We start from the raw sequence: 21440 nt of genomic DNA on the forward strand, positions 1-21440 counted from the left end.
AATTATTCCTACAATACCAACAAACAAAATCTCAATCATAAATCTGCATTTGTCGTTAAATAACAAATCTACAATAGACCTTGTCAACAATGAAAATGGCGTCAAAAAAAGGCCTTAGATTACTAACTAGTTTAAACAACAGAGCCATTAAAAAGTGGGCTAGTTTAAACAACACCCCATTTTTACCCCATAAACCCCCCGTTCCCATGGTCCGAGCATGCTGGTTCATGAACTTGTTTGAATAAATGTAAGTTTACACATTTATACAAAATTTTATCAAAACCATATAATTTTTGCTTGAGTTTAATGGACACAATGTGTCCGTATGTAAATACTCTTTGTTTGAAGATGCACGGCAATAATGAAACTCCATTCTCTGAAATCTGTTGATATGGTTTTCAATAGCCTGACGAATCTTTAAATCAACATCTCTTAATTTTTCAGATTGTCCACCTGACACCTGTATCTTTTTACTTCTCCAATGTTGTACTACATATGGTTCAGAAATAAATAATGAACTAAGAAACATCTTTGTTTCTTGTCCTTGATTTTACAAACTTTTTTGTCAGTAGGCCTACCTTCTTTTGGTTATCTATGAACCATTGAATGTTTCCTTCTCGAGTCTTCTTTTGCAGTTGTCTTTTTCTTTGTTTATGCTTTTGTCACATATCTGGGTATATGCTCTCTTTGGAGTTGCAGGGTTTTTAATCCGTAAAGTTATCCAAGACCTTTAGTCTGTCGCTAAATTGCTCGACATGATTTGCAAAACAAAGTGGAGCACCATCTTGTTGGAAGATAGCTTGATGCATTTCTGGAACTGGAAAATAAGGCAAGACATGTTCATTGAAAATTCGTGCATACCTATATTCCCAATCATTGTAATTTCTGAAATGTCCGCACATGACAATAAAAATATTTTTCAAAACCAAAAACACAATTTTTTGTGTTTTAAAAGTATTTTTTTTTCAATATGCCAACATTTTATTTGTACAAGGGTTAGGGAGCTGAAATTTTCCCAGAATATTTTTAAAATCTACTCAATAAATTGTGTAAACATTCAAACAGTTTGGTGCAAAAATGGTAAAGTAATATAAAATCAAATGTTTAAACCTCTTTGTGGGACACCCTGTGCATAAATATTTACAAAGACGTAGTGGAGAACTTAGATGCATGGCAATGATCTTTTTAATCCTAACCTCCAAAGTTGGTACGTGAAAAGGATGACTTTCCTTCTAGCATAGTTGTCATCACTCCATAGAGTTATGTATTTTTGCGATTAGGTGTTTAACACGTTCGCTACTGCAATAGTACGAAATTTGCCATTCATATGGACCAGTGACGCACATATGCGACGGCCGATTTCCACTCATAGACTGTCGTCGCATATATGCGGCGGCGAGTTACATTAAAATAGACTGCCGTTGCATATTTGCGTCGGGGTTCTAATGTTATTAAAATGCTTATATCTTTGTAACTGTCTATTTGAAGGCACTGAATTCCCTACAGTGGTCTACAGAGATGTCTGACGCACAACTGCGTCGCTCGGTCTGTGGATATGATGATTGGTGACGTCATAATGATAGTTGAAAAAACTGGTCTTTACTTTTCTGCATTACTGTATGTATGTATGCAGTTTGTATGCTGCATTATCCTATGTAGCTTTTATATTTGTTCAGTTATAAACGGTTCTTGAATAATCTGTTTTGTTTACTTACTTTCAACTCAGAACACAAAGAAAAATTGAATTTTGAATATATGCAAAATTTGGTCTATTTCAAGAAAACTATGATAATTTTTACTATCGTCTTCGCTGTAGACCGGGCGTCGCAAATATGCGACATTACAAAAGGTTATACAAAATACAAAAAAACAAGAATACATTATTTACAAACACGATTGTAGCGTATTACAATGTAAATGATCCCTGTTTTACAGGTTTTCGCCCGTGGTCTGTGTGTACTGTTAACTAAGTGACAGCCAGTCTGTGTAATGTGTAAGATTCAAATATATACCTCGGGCTGTGGCAATGACTGCGGCGTCGCATATATGCGACGCTCAGTAGCGATCGTGTTAATGATATGTTATTGTACTTCTGATTTTTTAGTTCAATTAGTGACAAACATGATGTTTGCGGCAAAGTATCTTTGGCCATTTAGTATGAGGGATGGGTCCATTTCGGTAGCGTTATATATATGAAAATGCTCTATTGTATTTAATTTGTTGCTTTTTGGGGCTTTGTGTACTATTATCTAAGTTGGGATCTATTTAGGTATAAGAAAGGTTTTCTGAGATTAAATGCTCGGAATAGGTTGATGAGCTGGTTGGATTCTTTTGGGGGGATGTTCTTTAAAGCGGTGGTAGAAACTTCTCTGCCCGATAAAAAATTTAGGACTAGAGCCGCACGTTAATTTGTACTATTTGTAGACTCCCGCGTACCCTCGATGTTAGTCGATGTAGTTGTGGGCTGCTTTTTGTTTAACAAGCTCCCAAGGTTGTTTGTTGATCTGTAAGCAACTTTGAGTCAATGTTCTTTTAGGATTTTATGGAAGGAGTTGTTTGTCTTCCCGTGGTAGGTTGGGGTCACAAATTCATCTTTAGTTTTGGACTCTTGGTGTCTTTGGTATATTTATTGTTTTATTACTGTCTTTGCGATAAGGGACAGGTATTAGCCATTATTAACAGCTATTTGCTTAATGATGTTCATCTCCTTTTTGTAGTTCTCGTCAGTAAGTGGAACAGTTATGAGCCTATATACCATACTATTGAATGCTGTGAGTTTATTTTGTGTTGGGTGGTTTTGTTGGGTGTGGCTTGCATGGTTAGTGGTAGTTGGTTTATTAATTGTATTTATCCCGAAATCATTTACAGAACCCTGAGCAAGGGGCTGTAAATGACTTTAAAAGGGCTGAGCAAGGGGCTGTAAATGACTGTAAAAGGGCTGAGCAATTTCACACCAGAAAATGCAACTATTCTAGTTGTAAATCAAAACAACCATTGTAACCTTGTTACTGGTCACAGTTTATACTACATTTTACGTTACTTATAAAAGAGGAACATTTTTATGCTGGGTTTGCTTTGGCAGAACCCTTCTCCATATCCAAGGGGTCCTGATATTCAAGGCAGGTGCAAGGTTTTTCTAATGATATGTTCCTGGTTTTCCTACTATACAAATTTTGACTATACAGTCAAAATCTAAATTAAGTTAAAATATCAATATAGAAAAGCATATAAGGTTACAGAGCCTAAGGCACCTTCAAAAGGATCATGGGGGACTATCACCCATAACAACTGTATTGCACGGTGAACTTGGAATTGAGTAGTGTCATATTTTTATTTCTCGGTAGTTTAACAGTTTGACTCGTGATGTTTACAGCCTGCTAGTCAATCCGATGGAGACTACATGAGCAGAACACCAGACAGCAAGCTGAACATTGACTGGTCTACTCGCTACAACTCGGAGCAAGGGAACTTCATTCGGGCCTCACCTCAGAGTAAGTTATAGAATAGGGTGGATTTATACCACACTAACACAACAAACTACAATACCATCAAAAACCTTATGACTTTTATCAGGATCGACCTTCTGATAAAGTTCATTCTGATAAGATTCTTTTTGATTACCTTGCAAGCAACACCTAGTTACCAAACTAAACAAAACTATGAGCTGCTGATGAACAAGTCTCTTTTTATACTATAACTTGCCTCCAGGTTGTTAAGTTCGTTCGCTACGCTCACTCACCTTTTGGTTGCAAATTAGGTGTTGGCATAAATAAAAAAAAATAAAAAAATAGTGCTGCGCCCTGTGGGTAATCTTTGTAACTTGCTATTGAACATCATAGAACAGAACCAACTTGTTTAATTGAAATAGCTGTTAAGATTCATTAATTCCTTTTAAATATGAAAAATCATAAGGTTAATGTGGGAAACTCCAGGGCCACTGGGGCGGAGCCCGAAAGCCCGATCAGAATAAAAACTGCTTAGTTTTCCTATTTAATGCCCAAAGAATCGATGTACCGAATTTCAGTCTCCTAGGTAAATGGGAAAAGGGAGAATTAGTGACGAGTGAGTGAGTGAGTGAGTCAAATCAAATCAAATCAAATCATTCTTTATTCATTATACATAAAATAACATGTATTGAATAGAGTCAAATAGGCTATAAATACATATAACTACATATTACAAAGTGCTTAAAATATACTATTAAGATAAGTGAAGAATTTCTAATTCAATATATTAAAAATATAACACTATTGCAATCACAATAACATTAGCAGTTATTAAAATAAAAAACATATACCCATTTTCCGGGCTTAGGTAAAACATACAAAGAAAAGAAAAAGTATTATACTAATCATTGTGAAAATTTAAATTGTTCCCCTAATTTTGCTATGGAGTTCAAATTATGTAAGCTACTAATTTTTATAAAAAAAAAAAATTCTTCTATGGAATAAAATGGAAATTTAATTAAAAATTCTTTTAGTGTTCTTTTAAATTTATTCAAATTGTCTTCCGTCTTTATAAGCCGGCAGGTGTTGCAACAAATTTAAACCTGAATAATAAGTTTTCTTTTTGAAAAATTCCAATTTATGTCGGGGTAGGTTAATTTTAAACCTAGTGTTATAGTCACCAGTATTGCTTGAAGTGGATGACAATTGAATTTGTTTTGCATAGACAGATGCTTCATATAAATACAGACTATACACCGTTAGGATTTATAATTCCTTAAAATATCTCTTAGCTGATTGTTTTCTTTGCAGTTTCTTGCAAGCAACACCTAGTTACCAAACTAAACAAAACTATGAGCTGCTGTAGGGATGAACAAGTCTCTTTTTATACTATAACTTGCCTCCAGGTTGTGAATTTCGTTCGCTACGCTCACTCACCTTTTGGTTGCAAATTAGCTGTTGGCATAAGTCAGTCAGTCAGTGAGTCAGTGAGGGCTTTGCCTTTTATATATTTAGATGAGTTCTGTTGTGAAGGATCTTTTCATTTATCTTATAGTGATGCATGAAACAGTGAGTGATCGAAACTTAACTTGGGAGAGTGTGTGAGCATTTCTAGGTTTTACTTGGTAAAACCATTCTTCTGCTGAACATTAGTGTATTTTTTGTTATAACTTATTGATGAATAGCTATCACCAGCAGGCACTAAACAAAATGTAATGTAAATTTCAATTGTGTTCTTTATAGGCTAATCACGAATACTCTTTGAATATTGTTTGTAAATACAAATGAAAAGCCAGTCAGTGACCCAAGTATTTGGTACTAAGGAGAAATGGGTCACTCATCTGCCATAGCAACTCTTAGTACACAATTGAGCTTAATGTTCGACTTTATGATGACATAATTATACAGGGTAGTTATGAAATCGTAGTTTATACATCAAATTGATTAAGATTATGAAAGGCCTTTATAATGTATACAAAAGTATAACTGTTAGCACCACTAACAAGTATTAAGTGTGAAGTGTAGTTTAAATGTATTTATATTGCGTGTTTCTATTAAATCAGGGAGGCGGAGGACCCACCTAAGGAAAATAGGATCGTACAAAACAGAAATAGAATCTTTAGCTCATATTTGAATAGTTTTCATAACCAACTTACAGTTTTTAACCACCTGCAGATAAATTGTAAAGCAAGGCAATTCGTATCATACAAACGGTATAGCCTAGAGGATTGTGTTAGGCCTACCATACATGTTCTGTTCCAATCTCAAGGCTAAGCATTGGGTTCAGAACTGCACTGTTTTGCTGGAGTCGTGTCCCCCCCCCCCCCCCCCCCCAAACACACAAACACAAACCAGCTTGTGCATTCGAGTCACGCGATAGCTCTTTTGGAAGGTTTTGTGCTTGACATGTCAACTATTGAAGATATTGAGACAATGGCAGTTTTATTGTGTATTCTAGCATATAGGAAAAAGCGCAAGAGACCAGGCCCGTTTTTTACCCTGTCAGCACCCTAGGCACAACTAGTAGCCCCTTTTCAATATATATATAACAGGGTGTCCACCGACGGGAAATCCGACTGGAGGACATTATTAACATTTTGCCGCAATCGTGGGAGACGATAAAGATTTCTTCACGACTGTGGGAAACGATTACGATGTCTACAGAACCACGGAATACAATAATGATTTCTACACGGCCACGAGGGATGATTACAATAATGCCGCGATGGCTCAAGACGATGATAATGTCCACATGGCCGCACGAAAAGATCAGAATTTTGCCTCATTCGCCGAAGACGATTATCTCCATATGTCCGATGGAGATGATTACCATTTTACCGCAATCGCGGGAGGCGATTACTATGTCCAAACGACCGCGGGGGACGATATAATGATGTCTTCACGGCCGCGAGGCCATTCTTATCAATTTGACCACGATCGCGCAAGACGAGGATAATGTCCTATATATTGCCTCGATCATGGAAGACCGCAGAAAATAGTAAGAATCTTGCCACAAATGCGGGATACGATTACGATGTCTACATGGCCGCGAGGGATTTTCAGAAGTTCATTGTGATAGCATGCAAATACTACCACCAATTTGTTTTTATTTCCAAATTTTTGGCGCCCCCCAAAAAAGCCAATTGCCTCGCGCCCTAGGCACGTGCCTACCGTGCCTATTCGGTAAATCGGCCCTGTAGAGAAACATTTAAGGCAAAATCATGTCTTGAAAGGAAAAGATTTACTCATATTAATTTACTTACCAAACTCATTAATTACCTATCTGGCCATCCGGCTTACGGTTGTCTCAAGGAATCGTTGGTTCTTCCTTCAGTCCAGACCTTGAGACCAAACTGAATGTGTATGGTAGATTGGTGGGCCTTCAAGTTGATGAACAAGTCAAACACATTACATTACCAAGTTTGTACGGTGTACATGTTGAATTTTGTTTTTTTTTAATGGAACATTGTATTAGCGAATTTCCCTATAGGGAAGTAGCTATTACCGTAGGTGGCACGGTAAGACCTAGACCCGGGACCGATTTACTTTTTCATTTTGATGTCCCCAGAGGCCAAAAACACTATTCGTTCAAATTTTTATATATGTATATATATATACGTCCGTGAACGCGATAACTTGAGTAATTTTTGTCCGATTTTGATGAAATTTGGTTTAAAGGTGTAAAGCGGGATAAACTTGAATGAGTTCGCGAACCAGCACGATCGGACCATGGGAACGGGGCTTTATGGGGGGTTTTATGGGGTAAAAATTGGTTTTTCTCACTTTTGACCCTCAAAATACAAAATTTCCCGATTTCTCTTTAGACCTTTTTAAAGAGCTTAAAAAAACAAATAATTTAGTATGTAAAAGTATTTTTGTTTGATTATTAGTAACGGAGAAAATAAAAAAAATTGTAAATTTAAAATTCCCATGTTAATCTTATGGAGAATATTGTCAAATGTTGTAGTTTGCTTGTTTATGGATATATTTTGATCAAACTTGGAAAATTTATTTATTTTGTACTAAGCTATCAATATTTTACTCAAAAACACACTTTATTAGTTTCCTTGTAGCAGCAAACCTAGGTACTCGTTAAACCTAATGTTATTAAAATATATTTAACTGAAAATCAATTCAGACAAATGGAAATTCGCTTGGTCGGCAGGTTTGCTGCGGCGGGGGTATTTTTCTTTTGATTTGGACACTAAAATTGTTTGAAGTAACTTTGTTTCCTGACTAAATAAGATGTATTTTGGATTTGATAGGTTCACCTTACACCATACAAAACCCTACTGAGGTCAACAGTCTGATGCTGAATGGAGACAGTAATCATCAGGAGCAGATGACAACTCAGTGTGATGCAAACTGTATGTTGGACCACAAGCCTGTCATGGACCCCATCATCTCTCAGAATGGAACATCTACAGGTCTTATCAAGGTAGGTGCAGGACATCACTAACACAGTCTGATGTTAAATGGGGACAGTACTGACAGTAGTTATCAGGAGCAGATGACAACTCAGTGTGATGCAAACTGTATGTTGGACCACAAGCCTGTCATGGACCCCATCATCTCTCAGAATGGAACATCTACAGGTCTTATCAAGGTAAGTGCAGGACATCACTAACACAGTCTGATGTTAAATGGGGACAGTACTGACAGTAGTTATCAGGAGCATATGACAACTCAGTGTGATGCAAACTGTATGTTGGACCACAAGCCTGTCATGGACCCCATCATCTCTCAGAATGGAACATCTACAGGTCTTATCAAGGTAAGTGCAGGACATCACTAACACAGTCTGATGTTAAATGGGGACAGTACTGACAGTAGTTATCAGGAGCATATGACAACTCAGTGTGATGCAAACTGTATGTTGGACCACAAGCCTGTCATGGACCCCATCATCTCTCAGAATGGAACATCTACAGGTCTTATCAAGGTAAGTGTAGGACATCAGTAACACAGTCTGATGTTAAATGGGGACAGTACTGACAGTAGTTATCAGGAGCATATGACAACTCAGTGTGATGCAAACTGTATGTTGGACCACAACCCTGTCATGGACCCCATCATCTCTCAGAATGGAACATCTACAGGTCTTATCAAGGTAAGTGCAGGACATCACTAACACAGTCTGATGTTAAATGGGGACAGTACTGACAGTAGTTATCAGGAGCAGATGACTACAAGCCTGTCATGGACCTCATCATCCCTCATAATGGAACATCTACAGGTCTTATCAAGGTAAGTGTAGGACATCAGTAACACAGTCTGATGTTAAATGGGGACAGTACTGACAGTAGTTATCAGGAGCATATGACAACTCAGTGTGATGCAAACTGTATGTTGGACCACAAGCCTGTCATGGACCTCATCATCCCTCATAATGGAACAGCTACAGGTCTTATCAAGATAAGTGTAGGACATCAGTAACACAGTCTGATGTTAAATGGGGACAGTACTGACAGTAGTTATCAGGAGCATATGACAACTCAGTGTGATGCAAACTGTATGTTGGACCACAAGCCTGTCATGGACCCCATCATCTCTCAGAATGGAACATCTACAGGTCTTATCAAGGTAAGTGTAGGACATCAGTAACACAGTCTGATGTTAAATGGGGACAGTACTGACAGTAGTTATCAGGAGCATATGACAACTCAGTGTGATGCAAACTGTATGTTGGACCACAACCCTGTCATGGACCCCATCATCTCTCAGAATGGAACATCTACAGGTCTTATCAAGGTAAGTGCAGGACATCACTAACACAGTCTGATGTTAAATGGGGACAGTACTGACAGTAGTTATCAGGAGCAGATGACTACAAGCCTGTCATGGACCTCATCATCCCTCATAATGGAACATCTACAGGTCTTATCAAGGTAAGTGTAGGACATCAGTAACACAGTCTGATGTTAAATGGGGACAGTACTGACAGTAGTTATCAGGAGCATATGACAACTCAGTGTGATGCAAACTGTATGTTGGACCACAAGCCTGTCATGGACCTCATCATCCCTCATAATGGAACAGCTACAGGTCTTATCAAGATAAGTGTAGGACATCAGTAACACAGTCTGATGTTAAATGGGGACAGTACTGACAGTAGTTATCAGGAGCAGATGACTACTCATTGTGATGCAAACTATATGTTGGACCACAAGCCTGTCATGCACCCCATCATCTCTCAGAATGGAACATCTACAGGTCTTATCAAGGTAAGTGTAGGATATATCAGTAACACAGTCTGATGTTAAATGGGGACAGTACTGACAGTAGTTATCAGGAGCATATGACAACTCAGTGTGATGCAAACTGTATGTTGGACCACAAGCCTGTCATGGACCTCATCATCCCTCATAATGGAACAGCTAAGTAAGTGTAGGATATATCAGTAACACAGTCTGATGTTAAATGGGGACAGTACCGACAGTAGTTATCAGGAGCAGATGACTACTCATTGTGATGCAAACTGTATGTTGGACCACAAGCCTGTCATGGACCCCATCATCTCTCAGAATGGAACATCTACAGGTCTTATCAAGGTAAGTGTAGGATATATCAGTAACACAGTCTGATGTTAAATGGGGACAGTACTGACAGTAGTTATCAGGAGCAGATGACTACTCATTGTGATGCAAACTGTATGTTGGACCACAAGCCTATCATTTACAACATCATCTCTCAGAATGGAACATCTACAGGTCTTATCAAGGTAGGTGTAGGACATCAGTAACACAGTCTGATGTTAAATGGGGACAGTACTGACAGTAGTTATCAGGAGCAGATGACAACTCAGTGTGATGCAAACTGTATGTTGGACCACAAGCCTGTCATGGACCCCATCATCTCTCAGAATGGAACATCTACAGGTCTTATCAAGGTAGGTGTAGGACATCAGTAACACAGTCTGATGTTAAATGGGGACAGTACTGACAGTAGTTATCAGGAGCAGATGACAACTCAGTGTGATGCAAACTGTATGTTGGACCACAAGCCTGTGATGGACCCCATCATCCCTCATAATGGAACATCTACAGGTCTTATCAAGGTAGGTGTAGGACATCAGTAACACAGTCTGATGTTAAATGGGGACAGTACTGACAGTAGTTATCAGGAGCAGATGACAACTCAGTGTGATGCAAACTGTATGTTGGATCACAAGCCTGTCATGGACCTCATCATCTCTCAGAATGGAACATCGGGTCGCCGGAAGACTGCCCCCCGGAAAACTACCCCCCCAAACAAGTTCCTGCGTCATATTGACGTCAGAGACCGGGGGGGCAGTTTTCCAGTCACGGACACTCAAATTTAGTTGTCAAACAGTTCTAATCTAACCTAACCTAACCAACCAAACTTGCTGTAACATTTCGATATTCTGTTTTATATTCACCACATGACTTTTCTATTATCAAATGGAATTACTCGAATTAAAATTAAAATTAAATAGCATGATTTGTTTGGGGGGGGTAGTATTCCAGTCGCGGACACGGCTTCGATATTGGTTAGTCGGCAGATTTTGTGACGTCACGTTTCACCTAGGGGGGTAGTTTTCCGGGGGATAGTATTCCGCATCCCCGGAACATCTACAGGTCTTATCAAGGTAAGTGTAGGACATCAGTAACACAGTCTGATGTTAAATGGGGACAGTACTGACAGTAGTTATCAGGAGCAGATGACAACTCAGTGTGATGCAAACTGTATGTTGGACCACAAGCCTGTCATGGACCCCAGTCTGTAAACTTCATACACTTGGCAATAAACGTGTAACTGTTTTAAGTTTTGTGCCAACAAAAACTGTACGGTATCACTGATCACAACTTACAACTGGCGGGATTTTCAATCGCAGTGCACTTCGTAAGTTGGAATTGCAAAAAAAGGGCTTCCCGACAATGATCCCTTTGTCACGGCTGGACGCCGACTGAGTTGTCGAGAGTGCACACACCAATTGTATGAAATCGGCACGCGCCTACTAGCCTCACAAAGAAACGTTCATTACTTTCTGAATAGCCCACGTAAGTGTGAATCCACAGTAGTAGTTTACTATTGGTTTGCTCCCGGCCTAATAGCCAGATATTTCTAGTTCCACTGGTTTGACTGACTTGACCTTATTTCTACCTTACTCTTATAAATTAACGCATAACCAAATGACTTCTTCTGATTCTCACACAGATCAGTAGTCTATGTTGTCAATCAGTCGATGTTCAACTTTTCAAGAAGGGATATTTTAGCACCCACTGAAACCTCCCACAGTTGTGTTTTTTTCCAAATTGCGCCAAACTATCTCTCGTTTAGCCCTTTGCTGTTCGGCATAAGTGTTGGTACTGGTTATGATTACATTCATAATTTCATCATCTAAATAGAATTGAAAATACCTAGGGGGGTATCATTTGAAAGTTAAGGTTCATATTCACAACTAAACATTTCTCTAAGGGGTAAGTAATCTTCCATAGTACCAACCTTTCATAGTTTTCATGTTTGGTAACAGCACATCTGTTTTGTCACACTCAATACGATTGGGAAAAGCAGTAATGGATTCATTGTGCTGTATTCAGTCCTAGTTCAAAATAGTTCACTGATTTGTTTTCAGATGCCACCACCATGCGTGTCACATCATAACGACAACGTCTCATCACCCTTTAGTAGTGGGTTTTTTACTTGTGACTAGGAATGCTCGTTAAACTGCTTTGAAGGGATAAAAACAAGTTCATAACAAAGAACAAAACTTAGTACTGAACCTTATCTCTCAAAATTGATTTTATATAAGTAGGGCCAACTATAAATCGAGTTGAAAACTAAGACTAAATGGTAATGGTAAAATATAACGAACTAAACTTTGCAATGATCCAGATCCTACAATCAATGACTATGCTACAATTGAAGTAGTGGAATTATTTTATTTTATTTTCAAGTATTAAGCAGAGTTTCTTGAATGTTATAGGATCCCGAACAGCATGTGAAGGAACTTTTAGCATCAGCCAAAGTGATCCCAGAAGACAGTCCATTGGTCAATGGTAAACAGGAGGACTCTGGCAGCATGAAGCTTCCTGGGTTCCATCAAGCATTCGGATCAACAGAGATCGGTCGATTCTCTCAGCCAGATGGATTCTTCGAGGCTGCAGTTGCAGCAGAGAACGAGAGAAAGGTTTGTATGTCTCCTTTACCTCCTCCGCCCCCAAAGAGGGGGAGAGCTCCCAGGGGAGGACGAAAGGCTAAGTCGAGGGTTGAGCCGGAAAAATGGCCCGACCCGTGTTACCCCGGCAATATGATGGGGAAGAAAGAACCCTGGCAGGAATGGAATCCAGGGATGCAGCCGGGATGTGGGGACGTGATGAATTCCCTTCAGCGGATGAATTGCTACCCATACCATGAAGAACGACCTCCAATGGTTCCCGACATGTACAACCACAACCATCCGCAGTGGCATCCGGACATGCCTTACTATGAGAGACAGAACTACAACCAGTATTACCCACCGTACTACAATCCTCCGTCGCAGGAGCCTGTGAGGAGTTACCATGACTGTTACCCCCCTTACGACTACCCACCCCCTGGCTGGCGGGGACATCCGTATTACCACCCATCGCACTTTCCCCACCACCAGAACGTAGGTTACTATCAGCAGTACAGCGAGTACCGCCACTACGGCTACCAGAACAACCGATGGGCAGTGAACCGGGAGATCAAATACACGTCAGGGATGGTCTGACCGGCAGAGTCCCACCTAGGGTGCCTCAGAGACCTCGTAGAGAAGAGCACTCTTTGAGAACAATATGAAGGGTTGAAACTGAAAGTGATAGGACATCCGATAGGTGGTACTCGGGTTGTGGTGAATGTGTAGACTGTAAGCTGCAGAAAACAAGTCTGTCTATAACTATGTACATATACCAAATCAAATCTAAGATTCAAACAAATCAAACGTCTCTTAACCGTTTAAACTTGCTACGACGTTATTATTAACATGTGTGAATAAAAAATATATGCCATGCTAAGTTTGTAAAACTCCGTCTCATGTTATGATATTCTACCGGAGGAAGCAAACTTTTTGCTTATAAGCTTGCTTTTTAAAACTTTTAAAAGGCGAGCTGAAGATTGAATAATTGCTCATATCTTAAGAAAATAATGTCTGATGTACCTAGATTTTTAAATTCCGATTTATATCTCCATTAGATCCTGTATATTTGTAAAGTCACTAGTAGCTTTTGGAAATTCTAAACTTCTAACATAGACAAAAATACATTTAAATCATGTTAGATCACATTACAAGTAACTTAAGTTACACTCTTTGTTTTTAAAGAATTTTTGTCGTAAGCTGTGAAAGTACATATTCAACTTGAATCTCACTCATTCATTAGTAAACTTATTTCTGACAAATAACAGGAATATGTTCTTTAAAATAGATCTTATACAATAAAAAAAATGTACAATTGTTTTCTATATCAAGACCATATTTAAGAATAGAATTATTTGTAAAAGATGAAAAGAAAGTAGATTTTGTGTAGGATTTGTGCCTTGAGTACTTCAATAGCAGGGATTGCAAGGACAATTTTTGCCCAGAATTTTATTTTACTAAAAACTCTCCTTTGAATTCTACTTTCTGTGACTTTGTCAATAACCTTATTTAAAGTTGTAAGTGTTAACCTACTGTTTTTTTAATCTTTTTTAAAATTATCTGACAAACTCAAGTTTAAACTTGTTTGACAAACAATATTTATATGGTTTAGTTGCTCTACCCTTGTTGCACCATAGAATATGATTGTTTTAATAATCAAACTAAATAAACAGATCCTTAAAAATCATGTGCTAAAAATTTCAACCTTTAAACATATAAAACGACTTAAAAACAACTGAATTGAACTGTGAAAATCATTTATATTTTGTATTATGAATAGTTTGTCAAAACAGCTACAGAGGAGAGTTTTTCTTCAGCAAAATTGTCACATCAATACAACTACAATTTTGTCACATACTTAATTTGTTTGGCTGTTAATCGCGAGCTTTAAAACTAAATATTAACACGGTTTTATAAACATTCCTGAAGTTAAAAGAATTCGCCTGTCAGATAAATCAAAATCATATTCTGGAAAACTTTCTGATTTATTATGATTTGTAAGTCCCATGCAGTAGAATCTTGTTACACCGCTACTAGATCATAGAACAAGGTATGGAGCACAGTAATTCATGTGAATGGCCAATCCCATTGTAGGATATCAGATGTTAACAATGTAAAGCATACAAAGTTCTACTACTAGGAGAAATAGAAATAGTACTCAAGTCTTTTAAAGCCAAATAACCAACAACACTCCTTGATGACAGCCGTCAACTTATTTAAAATAGAGAAAAATCTAGTAGAGATTTTCTTGGCATATAATGGAAATAATCAAAGTTGTACCCATCTAAAATCTAAATCATAATCTATAAAATACGTCAAGGTTGTTTAGGTCATGTTTCAAACTTTTGAAATATTTTGCAGTGAAAAGATGAGTTATAAATCCAAACAATCCATCATTAATACTAAGTAGTCAAGATAGTTGGATTAAATTGTAAACAAAAAATTAAAATAGATAACTGACGGAATTTCACTGTGTTCACCATTTTTAAAGATCAGACAAATTCAAATTTACTTATTGGTGGAGACATTCTGAACCAATCATAATGTAGATTTCTACAAATACTTAACATGAATTTTGACCGATATTTGTATCAAAACTAAAATGAAATTTCCTTAGAAAATATATCCATTACCAAGAGAAGAGTAATTAAGATGTATACCAAAGTTCTACTGCTAAAGAATATACAAGTGTTTTTAGCAAATTTCCCATATAGGGAATAAGCTATTACCGGAAGTCTTATTGTATGAGCTAGACCCGGGACGGATTTACTTTTTTGATTTGAGGTCCCCAGAGGCAAAAAAAAACTCGGTTAGTGTGATAACTCGAGCAAAAATGATCCGATTTTGATGAAATTTGGTACAAACGTGTAAACCTACTTTTATTCAAACAAATCTTTCGCGAACCAGCATGATTGGACAATGGGAACAGGGGTTTATGGGGTATAAATAGGGTTTTTCAATTTTTTACCCTAAAAACATAAACTTTCACTATTAATTTATTTACAAACCATTTTGTAGAGCTTTAAAAAGAAATAATTTTGTACATTGGAGCGTTGTTGTATGGTTACCGAAATAATAAAAAAATTGAAAATTGAAAATTCCCATGTTAGTCCTAAGGAGAATAAATATACTTTTGTAATTTGCTTGTTTATGGATAATCTAATTTGGCCATTGTATTTATTTCATACTATGCTATCAACAATAAAAAAAAAAAAAAAAAACACACCTCAATAGTCAATACCTTCCCTGAAGCAGCAAAGCTAAGTACTCATTAAAATTAATGTTATTTAAATAGGAAATAAATCTGACAATTTTAAGGGAATATTTTAGTAGAAATCCAGCAAGGCCACTCAGTCTGCAGTTTAGCTGCAGCGGGGATATTTTTTATTTGCCTTATTTTAATTCTAAAACTCACCAACAGAATAAAATATGTGTTCTTTACCAATTTGAGTAGTGAGTACTGAGCATGAGTCAAGATACTTATAAACCTTAAATTTAGATGATTGCTTTCATTTAAAAAACTCCATGTTACATATCTTACAAGAATTCCGATAATCATAATGGCATTGAAATAATTTATACCGCCAAAGTTTAAATATCATTATTATATGTCTTTTATTTCTAGGTTTTGATGTCAAAGTAATAGTTCTTGGTCCCTTGATGATCGTTTAGGTATTTTTTGTTGATAGTTGATATATTGATAAAACATTCTTTTGCAGCTAAATGTTCAAACAATTTAAAACAAACTTAATTATTTTAGAACATTTTAGACAATATTTTGTTCTATATTGTTTAGAGCAAACACAGTATTCAAGTTTGTTTGAAGCTCTGAACAAAACCTGTTATTTTAGAATTGATGATAAGTTTTTCTTTTTAGTTTTGACTTAACTGAATAGTCAGGGACCAACAACAATTGGTTTTAATATTTAGTTACCCTACTTTAGTTTTTCCAACATGTGGTTGTCAAGTAACCAATTTTGGTTGGTAGCACACAAATTTTGGGTTGTGTCGTGTAAGATCTGATTTTTATTCAATTTTTAACTTTTTGGTATGGGGGTACAAGACACACTGTGAACATTCTTTTTGGCTTCCTTTGTTTTAATTTTGAGTGTTATGAATTATTTCACGCTAATAATACTTGTGACAAAAAAAGACAAAGTAGCTGTTTCATAAATAAAGATTTTTCTTATTCTTCACTCTGTTCATCTAGTTTTTAAAAACTCATAGCTAGTGAAGGTTAATGGCAATATTTGGGGATCGGTGTAAAATATTTGTATTTTTTCATTAACTTTACCACAGTTTTCATACAATATTTGCTATGAATATCCTGTCGAAACTAAATGTCTTGTACCCCTAACACCTGTACATAAGCTATGTATATCTGATCGTTCATATACACCATTGTAAATACCATCCTAAGCACTAGCTATTGCCAAATGGTTACCATGCGACCCAAGACAATTATGTTTTTTTCTTCATATTTTAAACGTTTTTTAGATTAGAAAAATATAAGATATATACAAGTTTTTATTGTGATATATACGAAAATTAATTATTGAGTGTTGTAATGTTTTATAGAAATATTGTACCTTAAATGTTTGGTGGACGTTGCGTTTGATTACTGATGATTTCATCCCGGGGGAGGTTTTGGTTTTTATTAATCTGTTCGTTACAATTTGCAGTTTAATCTATTTAGGTTAGTGTTAAAAAAATGTGTTGTTGTGTAACTGAAAAATACTTAAGGTATTTGGTAAACATTTTTACTTAACTAATGGAGAAAAAATTGTGTGTACCACTAAAGAAGATATATAACAATAATTTCATACTTAATATAAATCATATATACTTTTTATTCTGACCTTCCTACCAAACTTTTTGCTCTACTGTAAAAGGTACCTACTGAGCAGTAGCTACGTAATTAAAAAACTTTAATGTAAATTTAAAAACAGGGTGGTCTGGACCTAGCGTTAAAATTTTTTTCGGGTGGTAGAGCAACACAAGTGTGACTCAAATCCACAATTAAAAAAATATATATTCCATACACCCACTTGCTAAAACATTATTTAGATTTTTTTTTATCTGTACATTTACACAACATTTTAAAATTCCACTAGTATTTTCATACATTTTTATAACTTTGACACTACCATCATATTTTCCATTAATTTCTATGTAAGAGTAGAGAGCTTTTGGTGAGCCCAAAGCTTCAGAAATGCTATTTAAATTAATCAGAACTAAGAAATTTATATTTTTCCAAAAAAAGGTTTAAAATAAGCCTACATACACTTTTTTTAAGAAAAGTACTAGAGATTAGCAAATGGCTACAAAGACTGCTCCAAAATCCTAGCTTTAAAAAAATATGATTAGGCATTTTATTTGCTTCCTTTTAAGTACAGCTATTCCAGTTATAAATATGGAAAACAAGGTTTCACTCGAACTCCATTAAATGCAAACAGCGGTTTTCCAAACCGTATAGAATGTCACTTAATTATCTAGCAATGAGATGAATAAATATTTTAGTTTTAGATTATCTAAAAAAATTACAAAATAAATTAGGGGCAACATGTTTAGATTAAACCTCAGGTAGGGACTGTATGTAATATAAAAATAATTAAAAAGTTTATAATTTTTGGATGGATTCTAGTTATATAATGCTACATACAGTATTGAAAGTTTTTCAAAGTATGTAAGTAATCAAACAGTAATCTCTTGTTTAAATACATCTTCACCAGCATGGAAAGTACTTTGAAAATTTAAAATACTTCAATTTTAGGATATTGCCAATAGTTTAAATAAGTTCTACAATTACCGACATTGCAAACCATTACCTGTGACATATATATGTTAATTATAGCTTTATATTATCCCTGGGTTCAGGATTTATGTGTAAAATTTTGTTCCTTCCCACGCGTATAGCTCGTAAACACAAAACCTCCACGAGTATGACCCAAGTGTGATAAGTTGTTCAGGCTGACGAATAATCGTCGATTGTGTTTATAGATATAACAAATCATATTCAGATAGTATTGTTGTCGACTATTGTAATGTTATTTTAGGTTTAGGTAACATAACATTGTCCTGATACGGTGTGCCTTATCCAACATTAGATTAGAATGTCTAGTCGATTCTGGGCCAGTCGCGCATGCATTGTCATTGTGCCAATCTTCCTCGTCACAGGGGTTTGCCAACTGTTCAATTTTATCTTCTATTAGCATTGTAAAACTTAAAAATCACAGTATATTGTTTAAAATAATCAAGCCTAAAAAGAATGGTTAAATAAACATTATAGAGTAAACTCCTATTGCAATATTTAAAAGTCAGGGTAGTTTACGCTTCATTTTTCTAGTTTTTTTGTAAAATTTTATTTTTATTTCAGTTTTTTCCAATTACATCAGGTAATTCTTGCTTTACAAGTTTCCATAGTTTGAAAATAAAATTAGAACATAAAAATAAATTGTGAGACTCTTAAAACAGTATGTTTTAGCAACTAAAATAAATTAAGTGTGTAAGAAGTCTTATTTCAAAAAGTTGTTGCAGTTTTGTCATGTGCAACATCCAATGTACAATTTCCTCTTAACAAACAAATAACTGAAACCTATCTGTATCACATCAACTATTTGTAGGAAAATATATAAACTTAACTTTAGATACAAAAATGTTTTCTGACAGCTTAAGTTATATATACCCATTTCAGTGCTAGATGAGTCATAATAATCTTTGTCAATACAGCTTTGAAATTTAAATTGGGGTTTTATTAGATAAATTCAAACCCCTAAAGCGTAAAATAGTACTTATATCATGAGTTTACTTCAGTGTGCTTAAAGGTTACTGTAATTTTTTTTATTATTTTGAAAAAGGATACGGTATTTTACTTAGCCTTGTAATAATGCGTTGTTCCTAACAAATTTCAAATTATTTTACACATCTGATGGTGATGACACAAAGCCAAATCTTTAAGGATATCACATAACAGAGTAAGCCATTGAAACATTTTATTTATATCTAACGTGATCCAGAAAAACAACCCCATGAAGGCATTTTTTACCGTCATCCGATGTTTTGGTAATCTGACACCCTACTAGTCATGTAATTTCCAGATTTTTAAGAGTCAACTGTACTACAATCTGACATAGCGAAATTATTTTAAATTACTGATTTTTGACTATGGAACTAAGTGAACTAACCGTGAAGAAGTTGTAAACTAGGTAAATTTGATCGGTTGGCAATCACCTGGAAATATCACTAGAGTAGCTGTGTTTGTCCCCACATCAGCTCAATTTTGAGGACCAAAGGTCTGTGTCTTATCGAGTTAGGTTTGTAGACACAAAGTGGTCCGTTCTGTCTTCTCAGGCTCGGAAGAGTCTTCAGTTTTCTTAGGTTGGTATCACTTGTTTTAAAACCGTTTACGGGCTAAAACACATTTATCTGGAATTCATTAAAGATAGTGTGGAAAAATCTTCATAGTATCTAATGAGAAAATTGAATCTGAGTCATGTTGAGAAAGTTCAAGTTGTTTGAATAGTGTTTCAATTGATATTACAATGCAAAAAGCTTTTGTATAAGTTAGCTTTAGTATCAATGAGATGGGTTAATTTTTGACTCAACTCTATTAACAAACAAGAAAAATCTAAAATAAGATTAAATTTGAACATTTTTAAGCTAATTTGTTCATTGGCTTTTAATGTTAAGGTACATCTACAAAAAAATGTTCTGTCACCTCTAAATCTGTTCTAAAAGGAGAATCCTAACTTTATTGAAATTTAAATCACATTTTAAGGAATTTTTTAGTCCGTAAACAGTTTATTTTTCCATTGATCCTGAAGATTTATTCTTCCTCAGTTCTTCCATAGCATTATTTAGCCACTTGTTATAAATGAACATCAAGTAATGATTTTTCACTTGAGTTACTATTACACCAAGGTGTAATTACAAACAAACACTTGTAAATAATGAACTATAGTCAAGTTTAGAAACAGTTTGTTTATTCCTTATATCCACTGGAATAATATTTTGTAACTTTCTTTCACTTCTTACACATTTAGCTTAAGGAAATTGTTTATTATACAGAAACTATACATATAATTTTTATAAATTGTACTATCACAGTAGACTTAATTTGTTTTTTATTCTGACATGGTTTAGTTACGATATGTTTCATAGCTTCCGAAAGTTGAAATGTGCCATTTAGTATGTAAACATGCCGTATTCTAAAGATCTCACCTAACGTAAGATACCGTACCGCGTACCAAGTACATAGTCCTGTAGTGTTCTAGTAAACATAACACCACTTCACAACTGTACAAAAGAGATCTGATGTGTCTAATATGAATACACTACAAATAATCAATTATCATTACTGAAATGTGTGAAAGTTATAAAATACATTAATTAAACAACCCCAAAATATCATAGTGTTTTATTACTACCATCAAACCTAATTAACTTATTAAAGATACACTACTATAGGTTTTATTATAACCAATAATAATCGTTTTTATTACCTGTGTCTTATCTAATTTTGACTGGGATTTCCAGCAATACTATCTAGACAGAGGTTACTTTTAAGGCTTGACCAGAAGATAAACACTTATTTATTCTTTCAATAAAAATGTATAGCCTGTTACTAATATATAGAAAATAAAAATTATTTCATAACTTAAATGAGATGAATTTAGGTAAGTACCTATTCAAAGAGTTTATAAACTTTGGTTGTTGAGTTAGTGGCTCTGTCGGTACCTCCGTGGGTAGATCCTGGTACTTTTTATCACTTCACTTCAACCTTGTGTAGCCTTGTGTACACAGGCTCATTCCTTGCTTAGCTGGATACATCCCACGCACAGATCCGTAGTCTATGTGGACAGGCAAATGCAAGTTGA

The 21440-nt window shown here is 35.6% G+C and overlaps 2 protein-coding genes across 3 annotated transcripts in view; both read left to right on the forward strand.

The window, feature by feature from the left end:
* Positions 1–7905, forward strand: part of LOC128985068 (uncharacterized) — a 164277-nt gene extending 156372 nt beyond the window's left edge. The window contains exons 11-12 of the mRNA XM_054404441.1: positions 3374–3491; positions 7712–7905. Of these exons, the coding sequence (XP_054260416.1) occupies positions 3374–3491; positions 7712–7905 (312 nt within the window). The remainder of the gene's footprint in view (positions 1–3373; positions 3492–7711) is intronic.
* A 2323-nt stretch (positions 7906–10228) lies between these two features.
* Positions 10229–20958, forward strand: LOC128985626 (uncharacterized). Of its 2 annotated transcripts, none has more exons than XM_054405333.1 (2): positions 10229–10335; positions 12394–20958. In XM_054405333.1, the coding sequence occupies exons 1-2, from the start codon at positions 10240–10242 to the stop codon at positions 13159–13161; spliced, it is 864 nt and encodes a 287-aa protein (XP_054261308.1). In that variant the 5' UTR covers positions 10229–10239; the 3' UTR covers positions 13162–20958. The 2 variants fall into 2 exon arrangements, with proteins under 2 accessions (XP_054261308.1, XP_054261309.1); XM_054405334.1 differs by lacking the exon at positions 10229–10335 and adding an exon at positions 10396–10503.
* Positions 20959–21440: the final 482 nt, after the last annotated feature.

This window comes from Macrosteles quadrilineatus, unplaced genomic scaffold, assembly GCF_028750875.1.
Source record: "Macrosteles quadrilineatus isolate MER2022 unplaced genomic scaffold, UCM_ALF_1.0 Scaffold_2__2_contigs__length_208266976, whole genome shotgun sequence".
In the NCBI taxonomy this organism is placed as follows: Eukaryota; Metazoa; Arthropoda; class Insecta; order Hemiptera; family Cicadellidae; genus Macrosteles; species Macrosteles quadrilineatus.